At 35.1% G+C, this 21,327-nt stretch overlaps 1 protein-coding gene across 32 annotated transcripts in view; it reads left to right on the top strand.

Annotated features, from left to right (window-relative positions):
• The window catches only part of DST (dystonin), a 496,895-nt gene that overhangs the window by 309,111 nt on the left and 166,457 nt on the right, over positions 1-21,327 (top strand). For 29 of the 32 annotated variants that reach the window (XM_032299802.1, XM_032299799.1, XM_032299795.1 and 26 more), the window contains 20 exons: positions 1,567-1,686; positions 4,026-4,121; positions 4,212-4,339; positions 7,616-7,709; positions 8,021-8,175; positions 9,482-9,944; positions 10,030-10,158; positions 10,314-10,391; positions 10,476-10,637; positions 10,727-10,831; positions 13,416-13,511; positions 14,934-15,059; positions 15,733-15,885; positions 16,096-16,250; positions 16,455-16,581; positions 17,041-17,224; positions 18,385-18,542; positions 19,069-19,247; positions 19,765-19,903; positions 20,700-20,893. In XM_032299802.1, coding sequence (XP_032155693.1) covers positions 1,567-1,686; positions 4,026-4,121; positions 4,212-4,339; positions 7,616-7,709; positions 8,021-8,175; positions 9,482-9,944; positions 10,030-10,158; positions 10,314-10,391; positions 10,476-10,637; positions 10,727-10,831; positions 13,416-13,511; positions 14,934-15,059; positions 15,733-15,885; positions 16,096-16,250; positions 16,455-16,581; positions 17,041-17,224; positions 18,385-18,542; positions 19,069-19,247; positions 19,765-19,903; positions 20,700-20,893 — 3,041 coding nt within the window. Of the gene's footprint in view, positions 1-1,566; positions 1,687-4,025; positions 4,122-4,211; positions 4,340-6,860; positions 7,505-7,615; positions 7,710-8,020; positions 8,176-9,481; positions 9,945-10,029; positions 10,159-10,313; positions 10,392-10,475; positions 10,638-10,726; positions 10,832-13,415; positions 13,512-14,933; positions 15,060-15,732; positions 15,886-16,095; positions 16,251-16,454; positions 16,582-17,040; positions 17,225-18,384; positions 18,543-19,068; positions 19,248-19,764; positions 19,904-20,699; positions 20,894-21,327 lie in introns of those variants that run through there. The other 3 variants (XM_032299826.1, XM_032299817.1, XM_032299825.1) reach the window with 3 other exon arrangements.

Below are 21,327 nucleotides of genomic sequence, written 5' to 3'. Positions count from 1 at the left end.
CATCTTGGATTAGCTCCCTTGGATTAGGAGCTCCCTTTTCTGATCATTTCTGTCACTTCCATGTGCTGTTTCTAGACCTGTTTCCATATTCCTCCTTAGGTTCTTCTTTGCAAAGGTTTTATGCTCTTTGGATCCCTCAGTAGCCTGTTCCCATGCCCACCCCTGACGACTCAATGTTGGGCGTTGCTTTAGAATGTTTCTTTTTGCCCTCTCTTTCTTCTTCTCACTGCCTCCATGCGGATCCTGCTGCCTATCCCTACAGAACTAGGCTGATAGCTTTCTCATAGGTTTCTCTCTCCATTTTTTTCCTCTTCTCACCACCTCTGTACACTGTTGCCACGTTAATCTGCCTAGAACCTGAGGTCTTTAGCTTGAAAACTTTCAGTGGCTCCATATTCCTTGCAAGGTTAAATGCAATGTAGATATTCTGACATTAAAAACTGCATAATTTATTTTGTTTACCTACATTTTTTTAGCTAGGATTTCCCAATGTGAACTGTTTACTGGTGGCGAGGGTATTTCCATGTCATTGTCTTGACTCACATGGGACTCCCCTTTTATCCACTTTTTTGGCACTTTTGGATTGATTTGATTGTAAACCCTTAAGTAATGCCATAATAATTTGGTAATTTTAGAAGTTCAACAAAAGTTGTCCTTGGAAAGCCCCCACTCATTTCCCCTCTGTCAATAATTACTTACTGGTCATTGCAGAACTTCTCAGATACCGCCTTTCCCAAGAAGCTTTAGAAACTATTTCAAGGCAGGGATATGCTTGCCTGATTCTTATCTCAACTAGCATATACTACCTGTTTCAGTTACTTCAACATTTCAACACTTAATTAAATACTGCTCTTCATTTTGCCTGTTTATATTATGTATCTCTCTTGCCTCCACATTTAGACAGTAACTCCTTGACAATAGATAGTATATCTTAAAGGATTTTTTTATTATAACACTCAGCATAACCTTTGAACATAATAAACATTCATTAAATACTTAATTAAACAGAGCAATTGGCAGCCTTCCAGTTTCCTCCATTTTTAAAGAGTTTGCCTATTGAGTTCCTGGATAATCCCACCATATACATTTCCTGTAGTTTGCATACATATCTGGATTTCTACATATTGGACAAGTCTTTTGAGTTTCAGATATGCAGTGGATTTAGATCTAAAATAGTTGGCAAAGATGGCAGCTAACTTGGCTTATACAAGTTGTTAGTCCCCCATCTTGAGCCCTGCTAAAAACCCAAATTGACTTTGGATTTTTTCTGCTGTACTTAGATTGAGCCTCAGAAGCCTTCTAAATACAGTACCCTAGGCAACCACTTTCTTTGGTTGAGAATTGGCACTCCTTAGGTTAGTGTTAGTGCCCACATGTTGATAGCATCTTTTTAAAGGTGTTTATGTGACAGGGATTGTGGCTAGGTGAAAGTAAGAAAACATTTAGCTGGTTCTGTCTGTTAGGCTTCAAATAAGTAAATTCACACATGACTTCTGACTAAATTGTCTTAGATATGAATGTTATTATCTACAGACATGAACCTTTTCTATCATTTGATTGTTCTAGGATGTTGAAGTCAAATGGATTGAATACCAGAATATGGTGAACTACCTCATCCAATGGATTCGACACCATGTGACCACAATGTCTGAGAGAACATTTCCTAATAATCCTATAGAACTGAAGGTCAGTGTCACTAAAGAAATTACATAGGATTGATTTGATTATAAACCCTTAAGTAATGCTTGAATAATTCAGTAATTTTGGAAGTTGAATGGCCTTGGAAAGTCATTAATAAGTAGGCAAAATTTTTATTTACTCATTTCTCTGTAATGGAGGTAGAACATTAACAGTTAGAACAGATGAACTGTAGTCTCTCAGCTTTGATTGGCTGAGAGGTTAAAGGTTTAATTTAAGAGAGTATCTGAAACTAACATTGTCAAATTGATTTTAGTACATGGGAAGTGCTTGGAGCCCCTCTTACGGCTGAGGTAGGAGGGCCCCTGGGAAGTACACACAAGTGTGGCACTGGTTTGGGAGTGTGCCTGTGGTTGAGTATGTTAAAAGCTGCTTCAGAGGCATCTTTTATGCAGGAAGAGGTACATACTGTATTTTACCATGAATTTGAAAATACATGTCTGACTTCCAGTATAAGTGAATTCATGGTTTAGTAAAACATTTGCTAATACTGAAAAACTTAGGGCAAGCTCTTTGAGGCAAAGGCATTACAGATATAAAATCCATTGTAAATATATAAACTTATTAAAGAATAAGTTGTCTCATTTGCATATTTGGTTTTATAATAGCAAAGTGGGCTACTTTATATCTAGAAGCTGGTAATGTGAATATTGCCTACACAGTCTTAATTTCTTGGTTTGTAGGCTTTATTTTCATCATCAGACTGGGATAGACAAAATTATAATAGTCCAGGGTGGGCCCTATTAGAGCTATTCATTATGCTCCTGTATCTGTACAGAATATCTGTGGAATGGCTTTCATTCCCATTGCCGCAGGGAGTTTGTCCTTGGGATGAAGTTACTTGGCATGTGATGATATGATAGTTTTTATGTGTTATCAAGCTGTTTGTGTGATGCTTCCCTACATGGACATGAAATTTTCCAGGGCAGGAAAACTTTTCCCTATGACTACCATGTGGTGCCATGAAGAGTGTTTAGCACATAGGGGCATTTGCTGCTTAATGACCAACAGACATCCTGAAACATTGCATTTTCATTTCAAAACAATTTTCAGATTTCATGTTCAAATACACTTACATCCAAATGGATTTCTACTGCCCAGGGTGAATTGTCCTGGCTTCTCATTATTGTAGATTATTAGTTACAGAAGAAGTGGTCACACAGATTACTTGCTTATGCCTAGGACAAGACATAGATTAAGAAAATACATCATGGGGAAATGCCAAATAATTGCATTAGCAGAAGTTTGAATGGAATCCTTCAGAAATATGTCATCCTTAAGAATTACAGGGTCAGCTGGGCACAGTGGTTCGTGCTGTAATCTTAGCACTTTGGGAGGCCAAGGTGGGCGGATCACAGAGTCAGGAGTTTGAGACTAGCCTGGCCAATATGGTGAAACCCCATCTCTACTAAAAATTCAAAAATTAGCCTGGTGTGTTGGCGGGCGCCTCTAGTTCCAGCTACTCTGGAGGCTGAGGCAGGAGAATCACTTGAACTCGGAAGGCGGAGGTTGCAGTGAGCCAAGATTGCACCTTTGCACTCCAGCCTGGGTGACAGAGTGAGACTCCACTCCAAAAAAAAAAAAAAAAAAAAAAAAGATTTACAGGGTCTTGTTTTATAGCTACATGAATTAGGGTGAAATAATTAGTACATGATTATTAAATATGAAGATGATTATCTAAATAATTTTTATGGAGGTCCCTTTTAATAAATACATTATATTTAAGAGGTTCCCAAATTAGTACATACAAACTAGATAATAATTTAATTATATGGTTGAAACTTCTGTCATAATAGCCCCATCAGCTAATAGCATCTACCTTCATTAGTTTTTTAAAAAATCTGTTTAAATTGGCCAATGGGACATTGAAACCAAATGTTAATCCTTTCTGCTAAGAAGTTTGTTTTGAAGGATAGAACCATGTAATAGAAGAGAGTGGTTTTATTTCTTTTTTTTAATGGGAATTTTATTTTCCAAAGACTGAAAGCTAAAGTGCAGCATTTGGGAAGTGCATCTTTTAAAGGGTATGTTTTCTTGTTTGGAAGATAAGAGATTTTTAGTAGAGCACTAGTAAACACTGCATGGTTTATTATTATCCAGATCCCTCTGTGGCACTAAATCATGGCTCACATCAATAATTACACCCTTATCAAATCTTAGACAACCCAGGTCACCAACTGGCTAGAAATTGATATGTCTTTGTCAGTTTTACAAGGGAATCCTACTGAACGCATATGATACAGTAAATGATAAAGTGGTGGCTTAGTGAGATAGTGAAGACACGTCTTTTAAATTTGGCCCTTAATTTCTTGTCCTTTTTATTTTAGGCACTTTATAATCAGTATTTACAGTTTAAAGAAACAGAAATTCCACCAAAGGAGACAGAAAAATCAAAAATTAAACGTCTCTATAAATTATTAGAGGTAAGCTCACATTTACTTTGTATTGTCAAGCATAATCTTTGTTTCATTTTCTTTTTTGCTTCACGTTAAAGTTTTTTTTGCTTTCTCAAGATTTGGATAGAATTTGGACGCATCAAGCTTCTTCAAGGTTATCATCCAAATGACATAGAAAAAGAGTGGGGGAAACTCATTATTGCCATGCTTGAGAGGGAGAAGGCACTTCGTCCAGAAGTAGAAAGGTAGGCCAGAGGTGTTTACTACCATGAATATCAAGTGGGGAGGGGCCTCTGTGTTCTTGTGAAAGAACTTAAACTTCTGTTTACTTGGCCTTGAATAAGTCACTTAATCTTTCTGATCCTCCATTTTCTCATCTAGAAACTCTTCTAAGATGTTTTAAATAGTCAATCAGTGAAGTAAGGTATATAAATGACCTGCTAGGCTGGATTGGTATGTGAAATCTCATCTAATGAGGCTTTACAGTTTTAAAACCAGCCAAAATTACCTGTAATTTCTCATGTTGGCCTTAAGTCACCAGGGCCTGGATCTGAAAGCTTGTAGGTCAACAATGAACTGATTTTATTTCTTGTTACATTTTTGCTATCGTTCTCTTTCCATGAGGCAGTGGAAACCAAAGCCTAACTTGCCTCCATTTTAATTGTGACGGATGGCGTCTAGAACACACTCAGTAAATGTTAATTCAGGTTCCCTTTCTGCCACACTTCTATAAGTGCATTTACTCCATGAAATCATCACTAGCTCTTTGTTATTTTGTCTCTCACTACACCCAGTTGCCCCGAAAGGTACCATTCAGTCTTCAGGGAATGTCTGTTGGATGACTTTGTCCTTATTAGTCTTAACCTGTTACCTGGGAATTATGATTTATGTTCTTCATTAGCCATGAGGTCTGTAGAACCTAGACCTTACAGGGTCTATTAGTCCATTCTCACGCTGCTAATAAAGACATACCCAAGACTGGGTAATTTATAAAGGAAAAGAGGTTTAGTTGACCCACAGTTCCATATGGCTGGAGAGGCCTCACAATCATGGCAGAAGGTGAATGAGGAGCAAAATCACATTTTACATGGCAGCAGGCTAGAGAGCTTGTACAGGGGAACTACCATTTATAAAACTGTCAGATCTCGTGAGACTTATTCACTACGATGAGAACAGTTTGGGGGGCAATTGCCCCTATGATTCAGTTATCTCCATCTGGCCCCACCCTTGATACATGGGGATTATTACAATTCAAGGTGAGGTTTGGGTGGGGACACAGCCAAACCATATCACAGGGCAAGGCCTGTGTGGTGAGACACACCTCTCCAGCACCCATGCTCTCTGCAGAGCAGCCAGCTGGCTGCTTTACACCCAAACATTCTCAGATCTCAGCTCTAACATTACTTTCTCAAGAAACTTTTCACGGTCTCCTAGGCTAGTTCAGATATCTTGCTTAGAACTCTCATGTTTACGTGTATTGCTCCTTTCTAGTGTTTATCTTGGTTGTATTTTTATATTTATTTTTGTGATTGCTTAAGGGTTGCCTACTCCACAGATAGGAGCTCAAGAATGTGGAGAGAAACTCCTGTTTTTGCTGTCCCTTGCGTTGCCAATGCTTTACACAGTGCCTGACACACAGTAGAGGTGCTCAGTATTGTCTTGTTCTCTGTGCCTCCCTCACACATTGACTTAAACATTCAACATTGTGAAATAATGCATAAAATAAATACATGAGAGCAAGTCTAACCTGTCAGTCCTTTATTAAATTACTGATTACATTTATGTTAAAGTAGAATATGTCTACATAACTGGATTATTAAAACCAAAACAAGCCAGAAACATACAGGATACAGCTTTTATGGAAGAAGTAATCCTGGGTGATTGAAATGAGATACTATATTAATCACCTGAAATAATGGAAAAGTATTCCAGAGGATACAGAGTAGATTTTTAGTCATTAGAACAGTAGCCGAATTTTAAGATATGTTAATAAAGGAGAGTGGTTGAGAGTTTGGGGCCCAGAAGCCACTCAATTTTAAATGAGATTATTAGCTCAGCTTGCAAGTTGTACGATCTTAGACAAGTTCTTTAACTGTCTAAGCCTCAGTTTCCCCATTTGTAAACAGGAAGTGATAGTACCTACCACATTGGGTGGTTATGAGTATGAGATGAGTTATGTATCTAAAATGATTAATTCCCTGCACATAATAATTACTTAATAAATGCTAGGTGCCACTGTTACTGTTTTGAGCTCTTCTGTTCACTCACTATATTTGATGTGGCACTCTCAAATTTCCCCTTTCTTGACCCCTGAAAAGAAAAATACCTACTCTTAAAGTGGAGATGTAACAGTAGTATTGGAGGTAGGAAAATATGTAGGAGCCTGGTTGGATAAATGCCTTCATGTTTCTTCATGCACATTTTTTGGGATTGTCTATGTATTGCAAATAATAGCTATGTGGCACGGGAGTGTGTGAAAAACAAATGGGAAAGAAAGTCAGTGTTCTTATGCCATGTAATATCCCATAGAATGGAAACACAACCACAGACAAATTAAATTTATAAGCATTGCATCAATATTCTACTTGGTGCTTTATAGTAGGTTTAGAAATAAGATTACTGGGAGCATGTCATATAAAGAAAGGTAAATGGATACTTTTTCAGTTACATTAACCTAATAAACAAATGACATGGTGGTTAAAATGGAAGTGTACTTTGCTTCTGATCAAATTCATTTGTTTTTAGCTGTTTGAGTTCCTTATGTTATTCAGCACAGACCTGGTCTTTTGCAGAAGTCAGGCCATGATCGAATATTTGCGTTCTTTTAGCTAATGATTGCTATTGCCAGAATAATCTTCACTAGTTGTCCTGGGCTTCTGTGAGCCATCTGAGTTGTTTTTTAGTTGGTTGCGATTGGATGACTCTTAGTGCAAATATTTGGCATATCCTTTCCAGTGACGCCCAATCTGCCTGCTTTGTTCGTACTTGCAGGGTTTTAATACAGGATACAAAAGGCAAACCTCAGCTAGCAAATGAATGGCTTTAGGCAAGATTCTTTTGAATAGTTATCAGCATATTATTTGCTGTGTGTTACATATGCATGTTGAAGCATATTTAAGGAGCCATTAAAAGCTGTAATATTCAGCTGCCACTTTTCACCGTTAGAAGTAGAGCTTTTCCAGACCTTCTACCTTTTAGTCTGCTTTGAATGGTCAAAGGAAGAACATCACTTCAGGAATAAAAATGCACAGTAGTAGTTATAGTTACCGTAGCAGTGATTCTGTGTTTAGTAACACTACCAGCACTCGAACCAGTCTTGATTCGAATGAAAATCTTCTCTCGGTTCATTGTGGCCCAACACTGATCAACTCTTGCATTAGCTTCGGCAATGAATCCTTTGATGGACACAGGTATTGAATCATTGGTGTGGGATTGTGTTTTACTTTTTGATAGGAAGCATTTTTCAGAAATAGTGAGCTCTTTGACTTCAAAGTTTTATTTTATTTCGTCTCATCTTTTAGGTTGGAAATGTTGCAACAGATTGCCAACCGAGTTCAGAGGGACAGTGTCATCTGTGAAGACAAACTAATACTTGCTCGAAATGCTCTTCAGTCTGTAAGTTAATTTTAGGAGCCACTGGGGTTGTGGTAGAGGAGTCACTGAGCATTTGGATGAACTAAAATTTTTGCATAATGTTTGGTTGATTCTTGGTATGTATTCTCCTCTGAAACTTAAAATTTGCTGAAGGTCATGATTGGTATTTGCTCCCTGAGAGGCAACAAGCAGAGGGAAAACATATTTTTGAGCCAATAAGGAAAACTAAGGAAAGCCCAAGTAGGCTTCTGTTCCAATATTTGAAGTTTTGTAATTGAGGTCATCTTGAAACTTGTTTCACAGAATTAATACTGAGCTCTTTTAAAATACAGGATTCTAAGAGATTAGAATCAGGAGTGCAGTTTCAGAATGAAGCAGAAATTGCTGGGTATATACTTGAATGTGAGAATCTTTTACGCCAGCATGTAATTGATGTACAGATTCTTATTGATGGAAAATACTACCAGGCAGATCAGTTGGTACAGAGGTAAGAGTGCTGCTTATTCTTTCTCTGCCCTTTTTTTGTATAACTGTTTCAAGGGCATTTGAAATAGGAATGTAGAGTATGAAAATGTTATGAAATCTATTTCTTAGCTCTTTTTTAGTTGAAAATATGTGTCACATTCTTAAATATTTTGGTGTTTTAAGTAGGTATTTTTTAAAGATTAGCAACAGAAAAAATGTTTTATGGTACATATAATACTGCTGCAGGTGCTAACTCGTTAAAATGAATACAATAAATGTGTGTGTGTTACATACATCATTTACATACATTTAAAGTATTCATGAGATATTTGAAAGATAAAAAAATGTAAGAAAAGTGTCTTTTTTTTTTTTTTTTTTTGACATGGAGTCTTGCTCTGTTACCCAGGCTGGAGCGCAGTGGTGTGATCTTGGCTTACTGCAACCTCCGCTTCCTGGGTTCAGGCGATTCTCATGTCTCAGCTTCTCTACTAGCTGGGATTACAGGTACCCACCACCATGTCTGGCTAATTTTTTGTATTTTTAGTGGAGACGGGGTTTTGCTGTGTTTGCCTGGCTGGTCTTGTATTCCTGACCTTAAGTAATCCACTTTCCCCAGCCTCCAAAATGCTGGGGTTATAGGCGTGAACCACCACACCCAGCTAAAAAGTGTCATTTATAATTCAGTTTTTTATTTTTCTGTTTATCCTATTATGAAAATGTTCATAACAAAATCTTTAAAGAAACTATGTGTATAAAAACCTTTACCACTGTGAAGTGTGTGTTTGGGAGTAGGTATGGAACATTTCCAGCTGTAGTTTCTCTCTCTCTCTCTATCTCTGTATAAATATATAAATTCAAAACTTTTAAATTTTTGACTCAGTAATTGCACTTTTAGGAATTGATAGTAATTCTAAATATGAAAAATATATACGTAAATGTAGAAAAAAGCTTTACATTCATTTTGTACATATTTTATAATAGCCAAATTTTAGAACTATCCTAATGCCAAATAACAGGAGGATGTTCATAGTATGCTATAGTAGTTGTATTCATTATAAATGTAGTGATAAAGACAAATTAGATTGAAAGTCCTCATAGTACAATTCTCATTGAAAAAAATCATGTTGCAGAATTTTACCCATATGCCCCCTTATACCTCCCTCTTCCCCTATTACTAACATCTTACATTAGTGTGGCACATTTGCTAAAACTGATAAGCCAATATTGATACTTCATTATTAACTAAAGCCTGTAATTTACATTAGAGTCCACTCTTTTTGACAGGTGCCTTTTATATTGCACCTTATCCCTTTGGATTTTCTTTTCAGGGTTGCAAAACTGCGTGATGAAATTATGGCTCTAAGGAACGAATGCTCTTCTGTGTACAGCAAAGGACGCATGCTGACAACAGAACAGACGAAGCTCATGATATCAGGAATCACTCAAAGTTTAAACTCAGGATTTGCACAGACCTTGCACCCTAGTCTGAGCTCAGGGCTGACCCAGAGTTTAACACCTTCTCTAACCTCTTCTAGTATAACTTCTGGCCTGTCGTCAGGGATGACTTCCCGCCTGACTCCATCTGTCACTCCAGCTTATACACCTGGTTTCCCATCAGGATTAGTTCCAAATTTCAGTTCAGGAGTGGAGCCAAATTCATTGCAAACTCTGAAGTTGATGCAGATCCGAAAACCCCTCCTAAAATCTTCTTTGCTGGATCAAAATTTAACAGAAGAAGAAATCAACATGAAATTTGTTCAGGATCTTTTGAATTGGGTCGATGAGATGCAGGTACAAAATGTTTACTTTACCTGAGTGTTTCAGTCTTTATTGCTATCAATTTCTTTTTTAACACTTAGTATTTTACTGTTTGAAGGTACAACTGGACCGCACTGAATGGGGCTCAGATTTGCCAAGTGTTGAAAGCCATTTAGAAAATCATAAAAATGTTCACAGAGCTATTGAAGAATTTGAATCTAGCCTCAAAGAAGCTAAAATCAGTGAGGTATTTGAATTTAAAATTTGTACATATTTTGTTTTTGTTTACTCTTGTTTTGCTTCTTATGTAAAGACCCTGTAAACCAATAATAGATACATCAAGTATGAGTCGGAATTCCTTCAGATTCCTAACTGTAGTGTCTTTTTAATCTCATGTTATAGATTCAAATGACAGCACCTCTTAAACTAACTTATGCAGAAAAGTTGCACAGATTAGAGAGTCAGTACGCAAAACTCTTGGTAAGTTTTGTTTTTTTAATCTTCTGTTTCATTTATCTATATTTGGCAAAAACATGATTCTTATGATGATTTTCCTTACTAAAGAATACATCCAGGAATCAAGAACGGCACCTTGATACACTCCATAACTTTGTAAGTCGTGCAACTAATGAACTTATTTGGTTGAATGAAAAAGAAGAGGAGGAAGTTGCTTATGACTGGAGTGAGAGAAACACCAACATAGCTCGCAAAAAAGATTATCATGCTGTAAGTGTGATACCCTTTGTACTTGCATACTAAGGTTGCATTTTAGGGTTATATATTTTTCTAAAACGCTTCTTAATTATTTGTTGAAGGAATTAATGAGAGAACTTGATCAAAAGGAAGAAAATATTAAATCAGTTCAGGAGATAGCAGAGCAGCTACTTTTAGAAAATCATCCAGCCCGGTTAACTATTGAGGTAAGCCGGAAAGTGTAATGGTGTTGGTTAAATATTGATATGATTATTTCCCTTCAGATTCTTTTGTTGCTGAGAAGTTGAAAATTATAAGCCATCAGACTTTTATTTAAAACCTGGCTCAAAAATAATGTTTCTGGCAAATTGTACTGATTGCCTTCCATTCTCTGCCTCTAAGTATGTCATCCATCACTTAGAATAAAGGTACCCTTGTTAGCCTCTGTGGCTGAGAAGATGTATTGCTGTAAATATAAAGGAACTTCTCTGTACAAGCATTGCCATGTTATTTGTTTCTGATTGTGTAATGTTGCATAAGTGACATAGTGTTGCTAAGCCTCATTTTCCTACCAAAAATGGAAGAAATTACCTCTACTCCATAGAGTTATGATGATCAGAAGGAAATAATTTACTCTTACCGCTTAGTATAATTTTTGGTATATTATTTGTTCTAAGAAAAAGTACCGGCTATTACAATTTAATTTAATATTTTATTTAAGCTCTGGTTTTGTGAAATATATTGGGGCAGCATCCTCACAAGGCTTCATAATGTGCAGTGAACATTTGAAATTCAGAAGTGGAAAATTGAGATGGGATTTATCAGGTTCCCTGTGCAGTTGGGACAGTGTTTTTAATGATGTACTAGACAGAGTTAGTGACTTTCTGAATTGAGGATGGGGGTGTTATATAAGAAAGGACAGATTATCACACATGGGCAGTCAGTTGTATTATTTTGCCAGAGGGGAAAAAAATGATGCTTGTCCTTGGAGTTGTCATGCTTCAGACTCACAGTTGAGGAAAGGAATCTGTTAGATTCACTGAAATCATAATAATGTGAAAGATTAGTACAGTTCTAGGCCCATCAGGAAGTTTTGGGGATGTTATGTGTGATCATCTTTTATATAAAATATGGTTTTGCAGCTACATGAAATGTTACACATGAATGTTAAAAACGTAGAAGAGTAGGGGACCTCTAGGGAAAGAAAAATAGAATAATGGAGGGCCTGGGATGTGGTTTTGTACACTAATAAACTAAAAATAGAGTATTTCTTAGGTTAGAGAGGTGAAATATGATTATGAGCCAAGAACTGTGATGGGAACGTCACTCTGATCACCTTTATGTAGAAATTATAATTTAATTAATGAGATTTCTTAAGAAGTAAAATGAAACCTTGGTCATCTTTGTGGTCCCATTGGCCTGTCCAGTGTCTTGTTTGGGTTCATGGATAATACTTAGTTAATTATCAACATTGTTTCATATTTTATATGAAAAAAGAAAGCAGTAATTTAATGATGTACTAGGATACATCTTTTATAGCCAGTTTACTGAAAGTAACTTAACTTGAGGTAGAATATGATCATGATATGTTGCCAGATTTTCAGTGCTACATCATATATTCCATTCGGAAAGCCTGGCTAAGCATAGCTCAGCAGGAATGAGCTTTTCCAAAAGAAGGAAAAATAACAGACTGACTTAAAATAGTCATAAAAGCATCTCGAGTGCCCTCTCCTGGAAATCAGTGAATTGCAGCTTAAATAGAAAAGAGTATTTCATGTTTCCTTAAGGAAGTAGGTATCCTTTCTACAATATTGTTTACCCTCATGAAAGATACACTCTGTATTAAATTAAAAGTTCAAGAAACACATTTTTAAAATAAAAATTGCTACTGTTATTATTATAATTCCAGAATTATGCTCATTTGGAAGTATACACATTTCCTTTTCCACTCTCTCCAAACCTTTCACCAGCAAAAAAAAAAGAGAGAAAACTACATAACCGTATATTTCTGTGTTAGAAGGTATATTTTATGATCTAGCACCATAAAAAATTTAGAGAAAGAAGAGATTAATGTGTCATGAAAGGAAACATATTGGAGGATTCCACAAAGCAGATTAAGAGTTGGTGGCAAAGGAGTTAAGCGTTAGTTTTGTATATAGGAAGGATAGCTTGCGTTTATTTTAATTGTTAAATATTTTCTCCCATAGCCAGAGTTAATCTTTTCCTTATATTTTAAGAAGAAATTTCAAGAAGTTTAAAATTGAAAAGAAATCAACTGGAATGATTTAAAAATTTATATTTAAACTTTAGGACTGACTTTGTACAAGTGAGAAGTATTAGATAAGAGGAGAATTTTACTGCCCCTGCCCTGATTTCATTTTTTTGTTTTTGTTTTTTTGAGATGGAGTTTCACTCTTTTGCCCAGGCTGGAGCGCAATGGCGCAATCTTGGCTCACTGCAACCTCCGCCTCCCGGATTCAAGTGATTCTCCTGCCTTGGCCTCCTTAGTAGCTGGGATTTCAGGCATGTGCCACCATGCCTGGCTAATTTTTATATTTTTAGTAGAGACAGGGTTTCATCATGTGGTCCAGGTTGGTCAGGTGATCTGCCTACCTTGGCCTCCCAAAGTGCTGGGACTATGGGCGTGAGCCACCATGCTAAGCCACTGCCCTGATTTTCGAGTCTTATTCTGCTAAAACAATTGGTCATCTATTTAGATAGTGGAGTCAGCATTTAGAAGGATCAATATCAAAAGTTATGTGTGCCTTATTTCTCTCCAGTCACTTGTGATGGCTTGGTTTTATCTTTAAGGCCTACAGAGCAGCAATGCAGACGCAGTGGAGCTGGATCTTACAGCTCTGCCAGTGTGTGGAGCAGCACATAAAGGAGAACACAGCATATTTCGAGGTATGTAAGTAGAATCATAAGTTCATAGATAGTATTGTGATTTTGGCTAACTTGCAGAATCTTTTTCATAATTTATTGTTAGGATAACAATATACATCTGTATATATGTGTGTACATAATTTATTGTTAGGATAACAATGTGCATCTATATATGTGTGTACATAATTTATTGTTAGGATAACAATATGCATCTGTATACATGTGTGTGTACACCCATATGTGTGTACATAATTTATTGTTAGGATAACAATATGCATCTATATATATGTGTGTGTACACCCATATGTATAGATGCATATTGTTATCCTAACAATAAATTATGTACCCACATATATAGATGCATATGGGTGTACACACACATGTATATAGATGCATATTGTTATCCTAACAATAAATTATGTACACACATATTATATATATACATGTACACACACACATATATATAGATGCATATTGTTATCCTAGCCTGTGTGTTTAGTCATTCATTTCACAAATACTTTTTAAGTTATTAATATATCCCGGGCACTGTTCTAGGTTCTAGAGATACAGCAGTGAATAAAGCAGACAAGAATGTCTACCCTTGTGGTGCTTACATATGTACACACACACATGTGTGTGTGTATATATATATAGATGCATATTGTTATCCTAACAAATTATGAAATGCAGATTATTATATATATTTATATATATTATTTTATATATATTTATATATAATATATATTACATAATATATTTTCTATATCTAAATATATATTTTACATATACATATAAATACATATTTTTTACATATATATAAATATATATACATATATATATTTTTATATATATGTAAAAAATAATGTGAGTTGTTTTCTTTGTAGGCTGGAAGAGTTAGTTTTATGTCTTGTAAGATAGATTGAAGTATTCTGTTATGCAGCCTTTAGAAATCTCTTTAAGATACCATAAAATCTTTATTCTATTCTACAAATGTATCTCTTATTTAGGAACTTTTTTTTTTCTTTTTTTTTAAAGTTTTTCCAAATCTCACCTTGAATTGTATGGAACTGTTTTCATATAGAGAATCAATAATCTATAACCATTGAACTTCTAAAAATATAGAAATTTTTAACTATTCTTAGAATTTCACTCCTACTTAAATACTGTTTAAATCCTAATTTAAAACAGACCTTCAGTCAAAATAATATAGAGCCAAAACATCATATATACATAAGCTTTGGACACTTAGTATTCATTCATAACCATCCAACTTCAAGGATTATTCTTAGGTCCAAGGAAGGATGTGACTATTAAGCTATTTTGTGCTTTTATTCTGTTTTCACTTATGAGGGGTTCACATAGGACCTTGGTATCAGAGCATGATAACTGTTTGCTTTACTGGTATTTAACATACTTTAACTGCTAGGTTTCATCTTTCCTTAGTTTTTCAATGATGCCAAAGAAGCTACTGATTACCTAAGGAATCTAAAAGATGCCATTCAGCGGAAATACAGCTGTGATAGATCAAGCAGCATTCACAAGCTGGAAGACCTTGTTCAGGAATCAATGGTACTAGTGTAAAACCTATGCATTTTATAAGGATGCATGAGGGATTAGATTAGTGTTTGATATGAGCAGAACTTTGTATTTTATTGCCACTTTTGATAGTTCCCACTAATTCAATTATACGTTTGCACACTGAGTTTTAGTTTTCCTCTGGTATCTAATATAACAAAAGTGTTTTTTAGGTGATAGATTTGATATTTTAAGATGCTTTTATAGTGTCATATTTGTGAGCGTATCTCTCTGTGTGTGTGCCTCTGTGTTTAGTCATTCATTTCGCAAATACTTTTTAAGTTATTAATATATCTTGGGCACTGTTTTAGGTTCTGGAGATACAGCAGTGAATAAAGCAGACAAGAATCTCTACCCTTGTGGTGCTTACATGCTAGAGAGGGAGTTAGACAATAAATAGGATAAATAAGTAAAATGTATATAGTATGCTAGATACCATAAATGCTAAAGAGGAAAAAGAAAACCAAACAAACCGATGAAAGGAAGAGAGCTACAAGAGGGGTAGAGGGGAAGGATTGAAAATTTAGACTGGGCAGTCAAAGAAGACTTTTCTGATGAAGTTTCATTTGTGTAAAGTGCTGAAGGCATGGAGAGTACAAGTCTTTTACTTCTTTTTTTTTTTTTATGTCTCTATTACTTCTTAAAATTCACTGTATTTATTACTTAGGAAGAGAAAGAAGAACTTCTGCAGTACAAAAGCACTGTAGCAAGCCTGATGGGAAAAGCAAAAACAGTAATTCAACTGAAGCCAAGGAATTCTGACTGTCCGCTCAAAACTTCTATTCCGATCAAAGCTATCTGTGACTATAGACAAATTGAGGTACTTGTAACTCCTAGAAACAGACCAGTTTCTGTCATTATTCATATACTTTATAAATGAGATCATAAAAAAAAAATAAATGAGATCATATTGCTAACTAGTGATCAAGATTTCCCCCCTCATAAACAAACCAAAAAATTCCCAGGATTGAGTGTGGAAAACAGTTAACAGTAATCTCATTGAGTTATTCTGCTTTTTATTTAAAACCAGATAACCATTTACAAAGATGATGAATGTGTTTTGGCGAATAACTCTCATCGTGCTAAATGGAAGGTCATTAGTCCTACTGGGAATGAGGCTATGGTTCCATCTGTGTGCTTCACCGTTCCTCCACCAAACAAAGAAGCGGTGGACTTTGCCAACAGGTTTGTATATTGTTCGCTAAAAACATTGAGCTAGTTTTGGGGGCTCTCTGAAGGTTGAAGAAATAATCAGTATTTTGTCAAGTCCCCACAGGATCAGAAGTCTCTAGAACTACTAAACATGGATATTTTACACAAAAAGAAAAATTGCAGTGTGTTTTCAGAGGGAGTAAAAGGATAATCTGAGTTCTCTTTCATGTATTTCAGAATTGAGCAGCAGTATCAGAATGTCCTGACTCTTTGGCATGAGTCTCACGTAAACATGAAGAGTGTAGTATCCTGGCATTATCTCATCAATGAAATTGATAGAATTCGAGCTAGCAATGTGGCTTCAGTAAGTATGAATCCATATGTCAACCGAGTATGTCCAAAAATATGCGTGCCTTTTTATATGTGCAGTAGAGTTTATATTTCTTTAGAATAGGATGGAGTCCAGCAAATCCATGCTGATATTCATTCATTCAATGGATATTTGTTATATGCCCACAGCATATAAAGCACTTTTTAAGAATTGAGGAAATCTGGAGATCATAGATTGCATTCAATGTTTACTGGTAGATAGGGAGACAGGATGTATTTCTTGTGGGTATAGTTGATTTCATGTATTGCGTTTTGGAGACTTGTTTTTCTTTGTCTCTAAAACTTAAAATTGTTAATGAAAAAGATGGTTAATTTCAAATGTTTCTATTTATGATTGTTCGTGTAGAGTGGCATATGCCATACAACCAATTTGAATTATATCCCTTTCAAATCTATTAATCACTTAATTACATGGGTCTTTGGTCTTCTTTAGATAAAGACAATGCTACCTGGTGAGCATCAGCAAGTTCTGAGTAATCTACAGTCTCGTTTTGAAGATTTTCTGGAAGATAGCCAGGAATCCCAAATCTTTTCAGGCTCAGATATAACACAACTGGAAAAGGAGGTTAATGTATGTAAGCAGTATTATCAAGAACTTCTTAAATCTGCAGAAAGAGGTAAAGCATGGGGATCCCTGTCTTTTTTTCTCCATAGATGTTTAGTTCTGGCTGTTTTTTGCTTTCAGTGGGAATCTCAGTCTTAGGTATAATGTGTCACTCAGCCTGTAATGTGTAGATACAATTGTTGGAACAGTAAAAGCATATTTGAGGTAGGAAGATGCAAAAAGGTACTCATTTGTTTCCAAATAACAGATTAATAAAAGGTGCCAGCCATTTAGTATGACAAACAACAATTCTTTTTGACATTTTCAGCATTTTGCAATGTAATGTTCAGAATGATAGTCCATCAGTTTCAAGAAAGATTAAATTATTTTCTCATTTACCAAACTTGGATTTTATACAAGGGTTAAAGCAAAAGGTTTTTGCCTAGTTAACTTTTGTTAAATATAGAATTTATTCTGAGCTTTTTTGATTTTAGTTAGAGACAATTTTATTAGTAGTATTCTATTTTTTTAAAATCTTAAACATTAAGACCAGGCGCAGTGGCTCATGCCTATAATCCCAGTACTTTGGGACGCCTAGGCAGGCAGATCACGAGGTCAGGAAATCAAGACCATCCTGGCCAGCATGGTAAATCCCCATCTCTACTAAAATACAAAAAATTGTATTTTTTATACAATAAAAATACCGGCATGGTGGCACGCACCTGTAGTCCCAGGGACTCGGGAGGCAGGGGAATCACTTGAACTCAGGAAGCAGGGATTGCAGTGAGCTGAGATGACGCCACTGCAGTCCAGCCTGGGGATAGTGTGAGACTCCATCTCAAAAAAAAAAAAACAAAAAAAAAAAAAAAAAAAGAAAATCTTAAACATTAAATATTATTTACCTACTTTTTACTTTTAAGGATTTTTATTAGATTTTTGTAATTAATTTGCAGCTAATATAATTCACACTTTTGTGAACTTGAAATAGTACTATATTACTTTTGACATCATTTAATCAGAAATTGGTACTTCAAATGGCATTTGGGAATTTTTATTAATTCTTCTTAAATTTTAAGATTTATATCCTTAGAATGGGTTTGTGTTGAAGACAGGAACTATTTGCTTGACTAGCTGTGTCCCAGTAATAATAAAATTGTTATATTAAAACATGAACAGAGGCCTCTAAAAGACAGAAAACAAGGTATTTTCTAAACATTGTATTTATTTTCACAGAGGAGCAAGAGGAATCAGTTTATAATCTCTACATCTCTGAAGTTCGAAACATCAGACTTCGGTTAGAGAACTGTGAAGATCAGCTGATTAGACAGATTAGAACTCCCCTGGAAAGAGATGATTTGCATGAAAGTGTATTCAGAATCACAGAACAGGAGGTGAGGGTTATAAATATATTGGGAAAAAAATTAACTCTCTTAATGACCTTACGTATCAACTCTTGTGGCTTCTTACGTGTTCAGTTTTGCAGGCTGGTCACTTTGTGAGGTCTGATTATTTAATTATTGCTGATTGTAAACTAGGATTCAGTCTACCTCTGACTCAGGTAAACATGGGAATATGTACACTTTCGCCCAGATAAACATGAGAATATGTACATGCTCACCTTCCTTGCAATGAGGGTTATAAGGACTTGTAACAAAAGTCATTATATGCCTGCTATGTGCAAAAGTACTAAGTTAGATGTTGAGGCTAAGGAGATGGACAGTAAGGGACTTACTGATTGTAAAACTTGAATGCCATGGTTAAGCAAGGAATATGTAGATTTCTTTGATAAAAAGCAAAGAATATGTAGATTTCTAAGTCATTGGTCATAATGTGAAATGTGTGTTTTTAAACTGGTTTAAGAAAAACACCTCATCTCAGGTGATGGCCTGATACCTTTGTTTGTTCTCCGTTTTATAGAAACTAAAGAAAGAGCTGGAACGACTTAAAGATGATTTGGGAACAATCACAAATAAGTGTGAGGAGTTTTTCAGTCAAGCAGCAGCCTCTTCATCAGTTCCCACCCTACGATCTGAGCTTAATGTGGTCCTTCAGAACATGAACCAAGTCTATTCTATGTCTTCAACTTACATAGATAAGTATGTAACTGCTATCTCAATATCTAAATTGGTTCATACAACTCTTACTTTTATGTACTATTAATTTAAATTTTTATTTTTATTAGTGTAAATATTAAATTTTTTTGTCTTAAGAAATGCATTATTTTTATGGATTAATGACACTTCTCTATGTTGATAGTCGATGTGCCTCGGAGATTTGTTAGTAAAGCATGGTCTTTTCACATTTTGCATGTAATTTGGGTAGCTCAGCTTTTGTAGCCAATGGATTTTCATCTCATACTTAAACAAGGTTAGACAGAAACCATCTTATCTTGCAGTCTTTTGCTGAATACCATTTGTGGGTCAGGGGATGGACTGGAGTACATGCTATCTATTAAGAAGAAAGCCAGAAAAATGTTAATTTCATAGTAAATATGTCAGTGTTCCAAGGTGATGAACATGTTATGTCATTTGTCATAGTGGTGCTTCAGGACTACATTATACAAAAATATAAACGTTTAACAATAGATGGCTATTGTTTAATTTCCTTTTTAAGGTTGAAAACTGTTAACTTGGTGTTAAAAAACACTCAAGCTGCAGAAGCCCTTGTAAAACTCTATGAAACTAAACTGTGTGAAGAAGAAGCAGTTATAGCTGACAAGAATAATATTCAGAATCTAATAAGTACTTTAAAGGTATGAGCCTCACTTTTGGCTATTTTTAAGGATCATATTCTACAAATATTTATGTAGCACTTAGCTCAGATCTCCAAATATCAAGCGTTAAATATCTTGGGTTTTTGAATGGATTTATTCCATTTGTGTCTCTGTGATCTCACAGCTTACTCTAAATGAGTATGTTCAATCATTTTAGTTTGAGCAGAGTTCGTATTTGAAGTTTGAACCATTTTGACAGTAGCTTTTGATAGTCATTTCATGTTGGTAGCAAGAGGAGTCAAAGCTAAAAATTAAATTATTAGTAATAGATTCACTTGCTGAAGAAGAAGTTATTTTAAGATATCAAGGATGTAAATAGAGAAATTAAGAAAGGAAAAAGACTTGTAGTTTATCTCATCTATTTATGTATTTCTTTAGCAAGTGGTAAAACTATTGCAAAGCAGTTGTTAAAAGTTATCTCAGTAATTTTTAATGCATGTATTCCTTTTTAACAATAGGATTAGTAGGCATTTAAAAACAATGAAAAAGACTTACTAATGGAGGTAGCAAACTTACTTATGGAATATATTTTATTTTGTTGATATGTAAATTGTATTAGGCTGAACTTTATAAAATTGTCATTAAAAAATCAATGTACAGTCAAATATTGATAATTTCTTAAGGTTTGAACTAATATAACATTTTGTGTATGAAGGACATTCTTTATCTTATTTTCTACCTGTCATTGTAAATAATTTGTGAAATTAGGTAAATAATGTATTTACCCGTTGAGTGGTTAACGTTTTTGTAACTTTTACCAATTAATGTATTTTAGCAATGGAGATCTGAAGTAGATGAAAAGAGACAGGTATTCCATGCATTAGAGGATGAGTTGCAGAAAGCTAAAGCCATCAGTGATGAAATGTTCAAAACATATAAAGAACGGGACCTTGATTTTGACTGGCACAAAGAAAAAGCAGATCAATTAGTTGAAAGGTGGCAAAATGTTCATGTGCAGATTGACAACAGGTTAGTATCCTTTTTCGTCCCGTTTTAGCACAGATTTAATGCCTGTGTATGTTAAATGAGTAAAATCTAAATATATGAGGCTATATTTTTTCACTTCCATAGTTAATTTGTTAATTACAATACCTCTACTTAGCTGTATTTCTTTCTTACTTGGAGGACTTTAGTAAGACATTTAATTTCAAAATAAGCATTTTTCAACTCTGTTACTATTCATGTATTCTAGCATTTATATAGTAAATCTGCTTGCCTTTTCTGAAGGAAAAAACATGTAGTTCTATAATTATTACCAAGTTATAGTATTCAAATAACCATGACTTGGTAAGAGCATGAAGCATGCATGTGATGGGGCTGTATGTAGCAGCCATACTGGACCTAAGAATTGCAAATAAATGGAAATGCCCTGATGTTTATTTTAATTGAAGATACAAGAATGT

The sequence above is a fragment of the Sapajus apella genome, unplaced genomic scaffold, assembly GCF_009761245.1.
Source record: "Sapajus apella isolate SASKATOON/1434 unplaced genomic scaffold, GSC_monkey_1.0 scaffold41, whole genome shotgun sequence".
Classification (NCBI taxonomy): Eukaryota; Metazoa; Chordata; class Mammalia; order Primates; family Cebidae; genus Sapajus; species Sapajus apella.
The sequence above is the reverse complement of the archived record's forward strand: the minus strand, read 5'-3'. Positions and strand labels throughout refer to the sequence as shown.